The sequence below is a fragment of the Porites lutea genome, chromosome 8, assembly GCF_958299795.1.
Source record: "Porites lutea chromosome 8, jaPorLute2.1, whole genome shotgun sequence".
NCBI classification, from domain to species: Eukaryota; Metazoa; Cnidaria; class Anthozoa; order Scleractinia; family Poritidae; genus Porites; species Porites lutea.
In genome coordinates, this window is record NC_133208.1 from 31713642 (window position 1) to 31729306 (window position 15665).

Sequence of the window (15665 nt, forward strand, 5' to 3'; positions counted from 1 at the left end):
GGTTCTTCGGGAAACAGTTTTTTTTGTTTCCCTCTGCCACGGGAAACATTGAGATTCTCTGGACTCAAAATTAACTTTTCGCTCTGGGAGCAGTTATTAAGTGTTTATTATGATATAATTAAGGATATATCAAAAGCCTGTTAAACAGGTACTATTTACTGAAGGCGCGTTTTTCGCTAGGAAAGCATATGCGAGAGGGGCTTGGAACGCGAGACGCGCGACGCAAGAAGGTGGGGAAAAATAATATCTTGAAGGCATACATTTTGCGGTAATATGAAGGTTAACTAAGTTTATAATAATCATATATATCAGGCTATTTTCAGTTGTAAGTGAATTTAGCATTTTAGAAGTTGAAAAGCGGTTTAAACAGTCTTAAGACGTCCTAGAATAATGATTAATGGCACCCACTAAAGTACCTTCAGTCACGAGACAAAGTGATCACCACTGGGTATAGTTTTTGAGGTGATTATCCCTTTGGCATTGTGAGATCCATGGATAGGGTCTCTTTAATTCCTACTAGATGAATTAAGGGACATAATTATATATGTTGTAATTTAAACTATGTGGTAAAGACTAATAAAAAGTAAGACCCCTGTATAAAAAAAGAAGAAATAAAAGTGACCGGTTATTCACATTATTCTGCGTTGCCCTTGTGGGTGTCGTTTTTTTGGATTAGAGCCTTAAAAAAGGGACACAATTTTCAAGTAAACTTTACTTAAACAATGCCAGGGTTTAAGAACCTTTTGTTAGTAGCTCTTATCTATCCAAAATTGACGGACTGAGCCCCCCTGCCATTCTCACTATGGCATTAAATACCGGTTCATAGTATTTCGTTTTATATTGGCCTATTCACAGCGTTCCCCGACTTCTTTAACTTCCATTCTCGTTTCTTTGCGCAACTGAGATAGCTGGTGGTTATTCTGATCATTAGGAATTGACCGTTTGCAAGTGACGCTGCGCCTTGTGATAAACCTTTTCACCGCAATACCACATAAAGGAGCAAATTAGCCCGGACCCCATCTGTCGCGCAAGGACTGATCGACAGCTTGTTCTAAGCTCTGATCCAGGCTAAATACAAGCTCATCTTTCAAGCCAAAAAAGGCTGTCAGAACAAAGTTAGGATTTCAAGCAATGCTGGTGTGAGTTTAGGAAAGTTTCAGGTGACGAATGTTTGACAGTGACCGAGGAGCCTTTATCAAGAGACCTACACTGCCATAGTGAATTTGTGTAGATGTTGTGGTCCAATTGTATCCTTGGTTTAACTTTTATTTTCTTTTGTTCTTGGGTATGGCAATGTTATGATAACGCCCGTTATGACATTGCCATACCTAAGAAGTGTGAAACAAAATAAATGTAAATTTAAACCAAGGATAAAATTAAACCACATTATAGACGTTTGTGAGTTCGTAGTGTAAGTAATAGACTAAGGGTGCTTTTAGAATAATCCGGATCAGGATCAGTGATCCGAGATCACTCGGAATGAACCGATGAGTCCACTCTGGACAAGGATTCATCGGTTCATTTGATCTACCATGATCCCAATGATCTCGGATCACTGATCCTGATCCGGATCATATCAAAGGAACGCACCCTTAAGCCTTACGGGTTGTGACATTAGCCGCCGAAGGGTGATGGGCTCCTGATTTGGCTATTTCGAGGTTTCGCCAGACTTAGTCGGTAATATTATGTTATTTGATGGGATAGGATGGAATGTGATAAGAATGGATGTGATGGGATGGAATGTGATGTGATTCGATGGGATGGGATAGGATGTGATAGGATCGAATGGGATGTGATGGATGGGTTCAAATGGGATAGGATGGAATGTGATGTGATGGTATGTGATTTAATGAGATGTGATGGGGTGGAATGTGATGTAATGTAATCTAATGTCGCGGGTGGGAGGACAATAGACGTGTCCTCTCTAAAATATATACTTGAACAAGTTAACAGTAAGCTTGGACATCAGCATACGAGGTGGAGTGGCGAGTTGTGTTTTGTGTTGCTTTGTCGCTGTTCTGGCAAGGTGCAAGAAGTGGAAAACGTGGTTAACGAGCCCTAATTTTCCCGCGCTCAGCAAGATTTTTACTGGCTGTTATTTCAACCGGACTATTATCCACCTTCTCTACAAGAAATCCGTCGTTACCTATCCCATCAAGACAGTTCACCAGGCAAGGAAGTTAGGTACAAGGAAGTTAAACAAAAGGGATCGTTCCGATTCTCTCGCCCCCTATTTTTGTTTTGTTTATTTTTATTTTATTTTTTCATGTGAGCTCATTGTATGGAGTGAGAAAATCGTGAGAGAAAACAACTACAAGCAGATTGTAAGTAGTCAGAAAGTAGAAATTCAGCATCCAGCTGGCTCCTTGATAAAAATTCATTTATTTTAGGTAGGGTAGCAGTAGCAACATCACGTGATCGTCTCCTTTCGTCCATTTAGTCACTAGCAGCGTCTGCACACGTAAACTTTCAATAATTATCCATGCACACAAAACGCATAGCGTCAAGGAAACGACCACAACCTAATGTTTCACGAAAACCAACTGCAATATTCTTTATAATAAGGAGACTTGTACAAGTCTACTCTGCTGAAAGCGTTTCCTTTCTATTCCAGGCCTAAATCTACATCATTATGCAAAAAAACCTCAAAAAATAGAAAAAGAAAGAAAGAGAAAAAAAGTGCAAACTAAGCATATATGCCGTATAAGCCGAAATTTATCTCTTCATCATACAGACAACTGAAAGTGCAAAAAAGGAGATAATACAAGTTAACTTAAAGCTTGCCTGTAGTTTGTTACTATTTATACACTGAAAACAAAGATGGCCTTTTACAGTAGGTAATACATGAACAATATAATTATGTTGTGGTTCAATTTTGTCCTTGTTTTAAATAACCATCTCCTTTGTTTTGGGGGATGGTAATGTATAATAGCGAGTTTGAAACAAAGGAAAATCAAAATTTAAACCAATAAAAATAATTGAACCACACTACATACAATGTAAACTGGAATCTTCTGTGATTATTTTCTTGATAGAATATTACAGAAATAAAACTGTAAAGAGAACCAGTTCTTTCATCAGTTTCAGTCAACTGTTTGCTCAGGTATAAATCTGGTGATCAAGCTGCTTCACGCAATTGAGCAAAGAAAGAATCACAGTTCAATTATTTTCTCCTGCGACTGTTGGAAGATGCCATGATGGTAAGAATTCTGATGAAGATATTGATGGTGTCCATGTAAATACCAATAGACCTGTAATAGGATAATCAAACAATAAAATAAATAAATAAATGGATTTAAATAAACATAACTATAAATATCATAAATAAATATTATCAATAGTATTGTAAAAAAATGAATGAAAATAACACCATGTGATAACACTGCTGAGGAAGTTCCATTCAACAACGACAAAAAAAGATCAAAATTTAACATCTTTGATAAAAAAAAAAAAATGTGCAAAAGGTAGATTAGTTGTTTTCTCAGTAATACAAGTTCCAGGCCTTACTTGCGCTCTTGGGCGACTATGAAGTCTCAGCTTCTTTGCATGAAAATCATATGAGGGTTTAACCTGACTGGGGATCTTTTTTGAAAGGTCTAATAATTATGGTTTGTTAAGATCTCCTGCCTTTGTAAACCAATGAAATGTAACTGGTAGTCATATGTATTGTGATGGATGAAATAAAATAAAAATCAAATGAACCTGGATTTCACAGGTTTACAGTGTAGAACATTTGGCTCCCTAGATGTTTTCATAAAGAACAACCTTGTACAAATCATGTCCTTCTTAATCAGTCATTGGTTGTTTTTAGGCTAAAGGGCCATTATAAATTACATACTGTAAATAAACCTGCTATTTATGATCTATAATGACGCAGCCCACTTACGCATTGATGGGGTCATAAGGCCTCTCAGCATAAACAGGATACGTCTCAGCCGTTCTGATGATTTTCTGTGTGTCATACAACATGAATCCTCCAAAAATAACCAGACCTCCATATGTAACAACTGACTGAAGTCCAGCACCCACCACTGATGTTGCAGGCAAGAATAGTGTCCCTACATAAAAACAAACAATAATCTCCTTCACTACAAGAATCAATTAAGCAGACAGTTGATTACTGTAGTTCTAACTCAGACACCATTCTATGAATGAAATCCTGTATGTACAACTACCTGTTCAATACACCCTATGCAGAACGAAAAGAGACTGGGAGCGATCAACTTGAAAACGAGGCTAGTTGGGCCTTGTTTACTCGTGTTAGAAATATGGCCGCTCATGGCTCTGTAAGTAGCCGTCTTTCTCAGAGTCTTACGGAGGAAGATATCCCCGGAGCATCGCTTCAGGGAAGAAATCCGACTGCTCTTAAAACAGATGAACTTCGCTTTTGGTTAAAATGTCGTGGCGATCCAGCAAAGGGGTTAAAAACAAAGGCACAATTGGCGAAAAGGTAAGTACAGTATTTGTCAGTCGTTCGTGATACTTTTTAGAATTAAAAGAGACTTTGATATTGTAAATGGAGATCAAAAGATTTAGGAGTTATTTTTCTCGATGAAATGTTTCAAAAATGTAATGATTAATAGTTTTTCTACTTTTCATTTTGAAGAGTTCTGGAATATGTTGCGTCTGGTCGTGATAAAGATGTTGTGGATCCCGATAAAAATCTGATATACACGCGTCGAAAGGCGAGACAAGAACAACTCGCTCAAAGTGATGCGATGCCTGAGGAAAGTACTGTTAAATTTCCATCAGCCGGATGGTCTACAAGTTTGCAACGAATGCCATTATTCACAAGGGCAGAGATGGATTTACATATTTCTAAATCTGGAAAAAACTTTGACAGAAATAAACAGAACCATGCTGTTCCAACAAGCATGAAAAAGGCAAAAACATTTCTTGATGATGAACACCTGAAAGACTTAACTTGCGCAAGTGATGACCAATATTTCTATTTCAAATGCTTGTGTTACCATAGCTTTAAAAAAAATGAGCCACCCCACAAATTACAAGTTGCACTTTGTTTAGTGAGTGGAGTTGTTAAATATGCTTCGTGTACATGTGTAGCAGGATCTGTTGGTTTTTGCAATCATGTGCTTGCTGTTATGATGAAACTCTGTAAGTTCAGCTTGTATTGTTGTCAAGATATTAAGGACTTGGAAAATGAATCTGATATGACACAAGTTAAGGCATGCACTTCAAGTTTACAACTATGGCACAGGCCTGTAAGAGGAGATAAAATCAAGCCCCAACCTGTCATGGAACTTGAGGTCAAAAAGTCGAATATAGACACAGAGTATAACCCTGATAGTGGAGTAAGGTGCTTGTTGTATGAAGCTAGGAAAAATTTGGGTACGCAAGCATCTGATGAAGCTTTGTTAAAAAACAAGCTTCAAGAGATCAACCCTAAGTTTGCCTTGTCTCAAATTATGTCTACTGGTGGTACCAACTTACAGGAAACAAAATTTGGAAAATGTCCAAGTGGCTCATATGCAAGTTACCAGTTACAGTTCACAGAGTCTAATTTTCAAGTTTTCTGTAATATTGACTCAGTGCCTAGAGTGGACTGTAATGATGAACAAAATGCTATTTCCGTATATCCTCCATTCCCTTTGCAACAATCTGAGCAGTATGAAAAGCCAGATGATTTAAGCAGCAACCAGGAAGCACTCCTGGATCATTTGATTGTTGATGAGGCAAAGCTTAATACCATAGAGAAGAAAACAAGTGAACAAGCAGCCTCACAGGAATGGCAGGCTGAAAGGAAATTTCGGTATACAGCATCTAATTTCCACACAATTGTAAAAAGGCAAAGGAATCATAACACTCTAGTAAATAATCTGCTTCATCCCAAACCATTCACTGCCAAACAAACTGCACATGGGAAAACCTATGAGCCTGTAGCCTTAAAAGAATATGAAAAATATATGTTTTCAACAAGGAACCCAGTTTCAGTGTTCAAAAGTGGCCTTGTTGTCAGTATGGCCTCTCCCTTTTTAGCAGCATCACCAGATGGCAAGGTCATTGACCGAGGCTGTAGCAAGCCTTTTGGGCTGGTAGAGGTTAAATGTCCCTACTCTAAATTTCATGTGAGTCCTTTAGAAGCATGTGCCGATGAAACTTTTTATGCAGAAAATGTAAATGGAAAGCCGAAGCTAAAAAGGGGGCACCAGTACTACTTTCAGATACAGGGTCAACTAGGTATTACAGGAGCAAGTTGGTGTGACTTTGTTATCTATACTAACAAAGGCATGAGTATAGAGAGGATCACATCTGATCCTCAATTCTGGGACGTATTGAATGAAGGCCTAAAGAAGAGCTATTTTGAACATTTCATAGCACCAGCTTCTGTGGAGTTCAGTAACCATTAGAAGGGTTAACTACCCTAATCTAATCTTGGCACGAGTAAAGAGAAATTTTGTGTCTCATACCTAACTTGATATGTTTAAAACAGGGTATCAACCAACATGGTCTGTATAATAAGATAGCTTTCTTTATTCTTTGATTTTAAGATCTTTAGAACTACATGTAAAAGCTGACATCTTTTAAGTGTTTGGGACTGAAAGCAAGCGAATCACATTCTTAGTTTTAGTTGGTTTAGAGAATATTTGACCTGAGGTGGATAAGCAGGTTTACATTTATTAAATTGACTGAAATTCTGTAGTGTGCCTCAGAGCTCTGCCTAACTCAGTGTTAAGTGGAAATAAGAGGGTCCTGAATGTTACATAAAAAGGCACAGACACTCCACATTTGGTTTACTACCCCAAACAAACTGAGGGGTACAACACTATCCCATAAGTGAAAATTCTTGATTTTATTGATGGCCCGTTCAACGTGTATTCTAACAGAAGCAATTTCTTGAGTCTTGATAACATCTTCTGCTGTCATTTGGCTATTAGACCCTAAAAAGGGGGGAATGTTTAGGGTTACACCCAGTGGGAGTAGGTCTTCAATTGTAAAACCTTTATCGGCCATCACGGTGTCACCATTGTCAAATTCTAACTTCAGGAAACCACTTCGTTCAACAATTTCGCGATCGGAAATGCTTCCACTATATAGCTGACTGATAAAAGTTATAGCTCCACTGGGAGCAATTCTAACTAAGCCTTTTAGAGTTACATGGTTCTTATAGGAGCTGAACAATTTGGAATTCAACAGAAGGCTGGAAGGCATTTGGCATCTAATTTCTGTACAATCGATTATTACACGGGTGCAAGAGTATTTCTCTTTAAAGCTGTCAGGCATTGTAGCTCTTATAACCTCCCTATTAGGCCATATAGATACTTGACCAAATTTTAAATACATGTAATTTATCCAAGAAAATACCAAACAAGTGAGCTAGATGTTTTTCTGCAAATCCCCTTCTCAGTCTGCAAAGAACAAGGAAGAACTCCTCTCTGGGTTCTAAGCTTCTTCGTCTACCTATGCTAGTACATCCCTCTGGTTCCTCGTTTCCACTATCGTAAAACTCCTTTTGGACAGTTCTTTCTTTTGATGAACAGTACCTAATGTTTTCCCCTTTCGATCCAGTATTTAAAAATTCAAACACAGCATTAAATGTTGCTAAATTAGGAAATCCCGTATAAAAGGCAATGTCCTCGTCGGTAGTAAAATTGCGTATCTGAAAAAGGCGGGAATCTTTAAGGCTCCTCTGGCGTTTTAAAACCTCTATTTCAGCCTTTAACTTCGCATTTTCAAGTTCAAAACCTCGAATTCCTTCAAGTTTTTTAACTTCTTCTGTTTGATCTTCACACGAACTTAAGCTGTTTTCCACATCATGATAACTAAAAGCTGCTGATGAAGTACAGGTTTCAGAAGTTGCTTCAGCTGCATCTGCAGTTGTTTGACTTTGAGATGATTGCAACTCCTTGTTTGAACACTCTGTTGTAGACGAAAGATTGCGACATTTAGGAGGTGCTCGCTTTTTCGGAGAACCTTTGGACCACGAAAATCGAGATGGAATTAGCCCTGCCTTTACATAAACACGCTGACCTCCAATAGCTTTAACCAAGTCCTCGGGCTTAAAATGACGAGAACAGATCTTCGTGTTTTGGTTGACTCTAAACGCTTTTCCTTCGTCTCAACGAATGGCATGGAGCCAACGTTTTTTGAGGATAACGTCGTCTGGAAACTTCAAGTAAGAAATTTTCTCCCCGTTTTCGGTTCTGTATTTCTTTTTGGTACAGTTTGGAACACAACAATTTTGCGGCATTTTCAAAAACTGGCGCCCTTCACATCAGGCGGCCATTTTTATTTACCAGGCCCAACTAGCCTCGTTTTCAAGTTGATCGCTCCCAGTCTCTTTTCGTTCTGCATAGGGTGTATACGATTGAAAAAAGTAACTTAAATAATAATAATAATAATAATAATAATAATAATAATAATAATAATAATAATAATACTAATGATAATTTTTTAACTAATGGTGGAAAAATTCTATTGACACAATGCTAACTATTTACAATTAATTCGCTAATGATGACGATAATAATAATAATAATAATAATAATAATAATAATAATATTACTAAAGATGATAATGATAATGATGAATATGATGATGATAATGATAATAATAATAATGAAATTTCTTCTTCTATTTCTTGTAAAACAGTACTTGTACAATGTAACTAATTACAAAAATAATGCATATTTTCAGTTTGGCCAAGTACATGACTTATACATTTGTACTGTTCATGAGATACAGGAGCACCAGTCCTGAATATTGCAAGTCATCTCAGTGTTTGGAAAAAAATTAATATGGGATATTCCAGTAGAATCTGTAATCAGAATTTGCACTTGACAAACTATAAATCAAAATAGCTGAAGTACATTAAATATCAATCTGAAAGTTTCAAAAAGTGCAAAATTATTAAAAAGAAGCTGGTTTCACTTTGAGCATCACAGAACTGTCAAAATGATGCTACCACATCTGTGTTCCATTTACCTAAGCAGGCCATGCAAACTCCACCAAGTCCAATGGCCAAAGGACCACCCCAAGTAAGGAACTTGCCATCAGGAGCACAGGCAGCAGTCAGTGACAAGGCTCCTACAACACCTCCAGTCACAGCTGCAGCTCGCAGGACCAAGGGACCTCCAAGTAACATCATTGGAGCAATGAGAGTTCCAATCAAAGCACTATGGCCTGCAAAATTAATTTATTGTTCAAATGTAAGAAATGCCACTGATTATTGAAGGGGTGTGTGAAATTAGACCCCTAACAGGGCTTTAAACAAAAAAGGAATTCAAGCTTGCCCGTTGGCCAAGCAGCTCTCACAGTTTGCTTGCCTGGGCCACTTCTCGTCGCCTTGGTTAATGACAAGTACTATCAATTGCCAAGTATTGACAAAAATATTTTTCTCCCAGAGTTTGGTTCCTTAGTCTTCCTCTGAAAATGGGATAAACACAGTCTACCAATTACAGTTGTAAATGTGTAACAGCTGTATTAGAATAGCCCTTTACTCACACTGCACTGCTATTTCAAGTGGTCTTGGAGCTAGGGAATTCAGGTAAATCTGCGAAATCCGGCGAAATTCACAGAAACACACAAAATACCGTGAAATTTGGTAGAAATCCTATCATTACATGTCTGTACATCAGGCCTTTTTCTATTTCATTGTAACTATGACGTCAAAGACATTCCTATCACATCTCAATTTTACTCTGAGCTTCTTAAATGGTGGTCCGATTTTCGAGAGGAATTTGACACAGAGAGAGATCAACAAAATATAGTATGGAATAACAAAGAGATACGTATAAATAATATGCCTGTACTTTACAAAAACTTTTTTGAGTCTGGTATAATCTATGTAAATGATCTTTTATTTCATTTAAACAACACGGATTCGTTTAACATTATTTCAAAGAAAATTAGTAGAATAAATGTCTTAATATGGGCTGGACTTCGACACTCTGTACCTTCACATTTGAAAACAACTAATCGTACTTTTTCTATGACCCCCCCCCCCCCCCTCTTTTAGAATTGATAACAAGGATTTTGATGCGCTGAAAAAGAAGTCGAAAGATTATTACCTATTGATTAAAAGCAGAAAAGACAGTTTCCAAATAATTCACGATTTCTGAAACATGATTTTAACTTAACCGATGATCAACTGAAAAAAGTTTTTATCCTGCCTCATAATCTAGCCTTCGAACCATATGTTAAAGCTTTTCAGTACAAGATTCTTAATTCTATATTATACACTAACAGCAAATTATATAAGATAGGTTATACTGCGGATGATAAATGTTCTTTCTGTGAATCAGAACCGGAAATGCTACCTCATTTCTTCTTCCATTGTGTGTACTCCCCGCTTTTCTGGAAACAGTTTGAATCCTATTACTATTCTTTAACAAAGGAATTCTTTCACCTTACTCTGCAAGACGTATTGATAGGAATAATAACCTCTAAATGCCCCTTACTCAATTATTTGTTACTGATTGCTAAGGTATATCTTTGGGATTGTAGAAGGTCCGAAATGCTTCCAAATATAACTGGTTTCAAGCTAAAGGTCAAAAATAAATATGAGACAGAGAAATATATATGTATTAAAAACAATGCAATAGAAAAATTTACTAGGAAATGGGCAATAACCTCTGGCTCTGTGCTTCTATAAGTTAGGTTTAGTATTATTATAATTGTTGTTGCATTATATTGTTACTTTTAAGATACTGTGTACTAGTAAGTAGGCACTGTGTAATTGTTATGCTATGGTTACTGCGTAAGTGTGTAAGTAAGTTTATTTTAGTATTATTAGTGTAATAGTGAGTATGCACAGTGTAATTGTAGTTTTATAGGAAATAAACAGACATATTAAATATATATAAAAAAAAAAAATTGTCTGTACAACATATTTGAAACTTATCTAAGCTATTGGGGCTATAGTACTTTCAATAAACTTGCAAATTTATCTTGAAACTTCGTCACTGAAACGTGCAAACAACGTCGCAAAACTACCAGGCATAGATTATGTTGCAAAAAACTGGGTTGGTTGGCCATGATGTTTAAGGCTTTTCCATCAGTTCATTTTGGAGCGTATTGTTGTTGAAAGAGCAAACAATGACCTCTGTTAGAAAAACGTTAAAAACCCTGGTCTGATAAGTGCAAAACCGATTGATTTCTAGCGAAGTTTACCTCGAAAATTCCCACGAAATGGGCTGATTTTTCTGCGCATTTGTCCCTAAAAATTATGCAAAATTTGACTTTTTTCCATGACCTATCAGAAGCCCTGTTTAAATGAGCTACATGCCACCAAGCAACAGTATTTGCTCTCCATTCTAAATTAGATTGTAAGGTAAGGATGACTACGAGGATAAGATTTTCTATATACTGAGTTGTGTGCGCATGACAAGAACCAGCATCATTTTGGCACGTTAACATGTTAGCTGTCATCACTCTACTATGGCTGTAGTGGTGGTGGAAACAAAATTAAGAACATGTGAAGGTCAAATGATTCTTGTCCTCATAGTCACCTTCATCTTTGAACTTAAAGGTCTCTATGATTGCCTCTTACCAGCCCAAGCTAAATGTTTAGCGTTCAGCCCAGGTGCATATGGCAAACTCACGCAGAGTATTGAGCTTCCAATGGTGGCAAGCATTCCTCCTCCAACAACCTGTTGATTGATTGATTGATTTCAATTGATTTGCTTTTGTCACTTTACAGGTTACATATGCTGATAAATATTGAAAAGGATAGTGATGAGGAAGCTTGAACTGGAAGCCAGGGGTTTATATGGGGTCCAGGCTTCCCCTATATTATGGTAGTTTAAGAAGACATAACCATAGCGAAAAGATGACGCACTTTTCCAAAATAAACTACAGTATAAACTAGGATACAGGAAAAAAGAAGAATAATACAACTGAATTACATGCAAAAATTACTTACAAAAATAGGATGACATTTTAGCTAGATTATTTTTGATAAAAGTTCACATTTTAAGGAAAATTTGAAATTAGCTAGACTAGTCATGGTTAGTAGTTAAATGTTTGCTTAAAGAGCTCCAGAAGAGTGGGCATTGGTAAGAAATACTAGTAAACTGTTTTAAGGTTGTGCGAGACTTATGGGGTCAAAGGTTTTGATCAAATCAAGTACAATGTATCCGTGAAAAAAGAGTTTCAGATCTATAAAGATTGTCGAATGTGGAAGGCAATAGATGGTTACAATACGAGAACATTATAAATATACCGAATTAATCTCAGAGACCTTTAATATTTTCAAATTCTTAAAGCTTGGTTCTAAAGGAGCTTGATAATCTTTGTTGTCAATTCATTGAACGATGCGTTTTTGCAAAAAAATGATCCCAAGTAAATTGGGTTTATAAGTTAAAGCCCAGACTAGGTTGGAGTAATGTAAGTACAGATAAACAAGTGAAGCAAGAGAAGAAATTTCTTACGTAGAGAGTATTATTATTTTAGCTAACTTAGAGGCAACACGACAAATTTGTGTTTTCCAAGATAGCTGGTTTGTAAAAATACACTGCAACTCCTAGAAAGGACATCGACTGTTATCCCAATCGAAAGTTTTGTCATTGATTTCTAATGATTTTGACAAAGAGCAATTCTGTTGCGTGGCTTAAATAACATACAAATGGTCTTTTGTATAATTTTTAATGTTACAGGTCAAATTTGATTTCAGGTTAACTTAGATTTAAGCTAGTATAGGTGAATTCTCAATTTCCTTCTCCTACCCCTAGAAGACAAAGGAAATTGAGAATCAACCTAGGTTAAAAACATGTAACCTGAAATCAAATTTGACCTATAACAAATGTTCAAAGGCAGCTTGTTTGCTTGAAACCAGGTAGAATTTTTTAGGTAATTCGAGTTTGCCACGTCAGTCAAACAGTCAGGATCTTTGCCTGACAGGGCCTTTACAAAATTGCGACATAGCTGGTTGTGAAATTCAGACGGGGGACATGGGTACCCCCCCCCCCCAACAGGGCCTCTTTACTGGCCAGGGATGTCAATAAGGGCTGGTAGCCAGCCAAAACTGCCGGCTAGTTAGCTATCCTTAGCTGGCTACTTTAATCTCCTTCTACCATAACTACTAACAAAAAAAAGCACCATCGAATAAGATTTTAAAACATCCGTTTCCCAGTTTTGAATGACATTGAATGCATATTTTAAACAGGTTTAGATCTGTGAAACGTTTGAACCATGTGATGTTGTGGAATGCCTGGGACATTTCGATGGCATTGTTCCCAGTCATGCGTGTATTCTGACAAAACAACATGGCGTCCGTGGTGGAAAATACCCATTGAAAACCCCTGGAAATGCCATTTCCGAGACTTTAAATTTTAAAGTGTCCCTAGATTCCTCAGCCCTCAAGAACTTGTGCCTTTGGTGCCAGTTCCGCCTACTTTTCACTATGCTACTGCTACTTAAAGCCTTTTTGACAGCCCTGTTTACTTGTTAGTGGCTAGAAAGAAACAGGTGACAAAAACCCAAGAACACCTGCATGGAAGGCTAATATGAATATGAGGTAGCATATAGGTGTTTTTAAAAGCAAAAGAACACTTACAAGCCATGGACTAGCTCTCATCATGGTGTAGATAGCTCTAGTCTGACTTATGCCATACGCGGTAGCTGCTGTCACAGCCAAACTTCCAGCAAAGTAGGTGTAAGTTGACCTGACACGATCACGTACAACCTGTGGCCACACCATTGCTCGATCAATAGCTCCCACTTCATTGGACAATCCAAGACCATAATAACACAAGGCACCTACACCAAACAATGCGGCTCCACCTAGTGCAGCACGCCCAGCTGTTTCAGCTGTAAAAAAATGTCAAGGAGAAGTAATGTTAGGCTCTTAAATTGAGCAACAGTGGTTGTTTTTGGGAGGAATCAGCCCACCAATCAAATGGAAACAATAAAGAACATTAATTTAAGGGTAACAGTCTTTATCCCTCTCATGAACAGTCATTCTTTGAGGCCAGATACATCTTCACTATGGGAAAGAAATTCTGTGCAGTATTTTTTGACCTTGCTACAAAGTACCTATCATCATGGCATCATAAAAGTAGTCACAAAATAGCTGAAAAAATAAAGGCTTGACTAGGTTATGATATGGTTACAATTTTGCAAAGACAGGATGCTGCCTTCTATCACAATAAGCTTGTCAAACCACCCATAGAGCAGAAAGTTTGTAACCAAATTAAATCTAATTTTTATCATAGACTGTAGAATAGCCTGCAAATAAAGCTATTTCCCCTCATTCCTTGCTACTTGGGACATTTTATGGGAGAGGCATCTACTATTTGGCCTCAATCCCAAACTGAAACTGACGACATAGATTAATTAATTTTTTGTCAAGAATCTGGTCAACAAGTGATGATTGGTCAACACAGTAATTCTAATCTTTTATTTATTGTTTATTAGAATGACAGACAAAAGATCACAAAGATTGAATGTACAATAATGTAACTGCCATAAATCTACTAAAAACAGTCATTACTCATGGAATATAATCTTCTATTACAAGAGGTATTTGAGTTTTGCTGCCACTTTTTCACAAAAGAACTCAAAACTTTACATTAATAGACCAAGAGAAAGAAAAAATCGAACAATTTTTTACACCTGGAACCCTGTCCATGCGACTACCAGATTAATAAACCTTGAGCACATTTTTGTGGGCCAAACTGATCGCAGAAGTCTCTCCTACAAAATGTCTCTGCCAGCGAGGAGATAGAAGGACAGAATGCAAAGGAAGTCGTGTCCGATAGCCCAGGTTTAATGGATACAAATGTACGTTATCGGGTAAAACTTGCCAGACAGGCAGGGAATTCAAATTACAAAAGAACTGTAATCAGTCCTGCTAATTTAATTTTTTTTTCTTTTTTTGGAGGGGGACGAAGGAAAATTAAAATGACTTTTGGGCTAGTACATGCTAGGTACAGCTCGTCAAAATGGCAAGCTGTTAAAGTGGCTCTCTTTGCACCCTGGAAGAGAGACAGCTGTATTTGCAGGCTGTTACATGCATGTGAACCGTGAACACAACAGATGAATGTGGATATGACCTTCACAAATATGTGATTAACCTGATGGATTCCAAAAGTACTAAATGAAAGAAAAAGATATATTACAAAACTAAACTAATGTAACTGCAACGATCACCACCACACTTGAGTCTAGTAAACTGCTTTGATTGCAGTTTCACAAAATTTAAAGTCTCTTAAGAAAATTTACTTCATACATTCATTGGTACCATTTTCTGCACTTTTTTACTAGCTTACCAGTTATACCAGGTGCTTTTGTAGTTCCTTCCCAAGTTCTCCATGTTTTAGCCTCAGTTTGGAACGGCCGGTTGCAGTTTCGAGAGGGAAATTGCCTCGATGACTTTGAGAAACTCTGCGTCGTCGTTGTAGAAAAATTGCGAAGGGATGTCGCAGAACATCGGCCCAATATCCTTACCCCGAACATGGTGCACTGTTTCTTGGAGTTTTCTGCTATTTACGTCCTCAAAAATAAACTTATGTAAAGGCCCAGTTTCGATGATTCAATTTCCTCCTCTTCTTGCGTCAAATCACTTTTCGTTTATCTTGAGCATAAATCTCACAGGATACCGCTGATAATCGCACAAGAGAGCCTGCCCGCAGGCGTAAGAAGCAACCTGGGAAACCCGAGTAGGGACGAGAAGGTCCAAAAACATTGTTTTGCTGTGACCCCACCGC

The 15665-nt window shown here is 37.4% G+C and overlaps 2 protein-coding genes across 2 annotated transcripts; one reads left to right on the plus strand and one right to left on the minus strand.

The window, feature by feature from the left end:
- Nucleotides 1-2363: 2363 nt before the first annotated feature.
- LOC140946372 (growth hormone-inducible transmembrane protein-like) lies at nt 2364-15513 on the minus strand. The gene is made up of 6 exons (XM_073395476.1): nt 15228-15513; nt 13514-13767; nt 11510-11609; nt 8944-9141; nt 3887-4058; nt 2364-3251 (listed from the first exon to the last, which is right to left on the minus strand). Exons 1-6 carry the CDS (start codon nt 15412-15414, stop codon nt 3164-3166), a joined length of 999 nt encoding a protein of 332 aa, XP_073251577.1. The 5' UTR covers nt 15415-15513; the 3' UTR covers nt 2364-3163.
- Nucleotides 4225-6905, plus strand: LOC140946824 (uncharacterized). Its single transcript, XM_073395931.1, has 2 exons — nt 4225-4450; nt 4607-6905. Exons 1-2 carry the CDS (start codon nt 4269-4271, stop codon nt 6366-6368), a joined length of 1944 nt encoding a protein of 647 aa, XP_073252032.1. The 5' UTR covers nt 4225-4268; the 3' UTR covers nt 6369-6905.
- Nucleotides 15514-15665: the final 152 nt, after the last annotated feature.

Excerpts from the sequence above, each read along its gene's own strand:
- LOC140946824 (XM_073395931.1), top strand. The coding sequence starts at position 4,269 with ATGGCCGCTCATGGCTCTGTAAGTAGCCGTCTTTCTCAGAGTCTTACG. Across the intron at positions 4,451-4,606 it reads AAGGCACAATTGGCGAAAAG|AGTTCTGGAATATGTTGCGT; the intron begins GTAAGTACAGTA and ends TTCATTTTGAAG.
- LOC140946372 (XM_073395476.1), bottom strand. The coding sequence starts at position 15,414 with ATGTTCGGGGTAAGGATATTGGGCCGATGTTCTGCGACATCCCTTCGC. Across the intron at positions 11,610-13,513 it reads TGAGAGCTAGTCCATGGCTT|GTTGTTGGAGGAGGAATGCT; the intron begins GTAAGTGTTCTT and ends ATCAATCAACAG. Across the intron at positions 9,142-11,509 it reads TAAACATTTAGCTTGGGCTG|GCCATAGTGCTTTGATTGGA; the intron begins GTAAGAGGCAAT and ends TTAATTTTGCAG.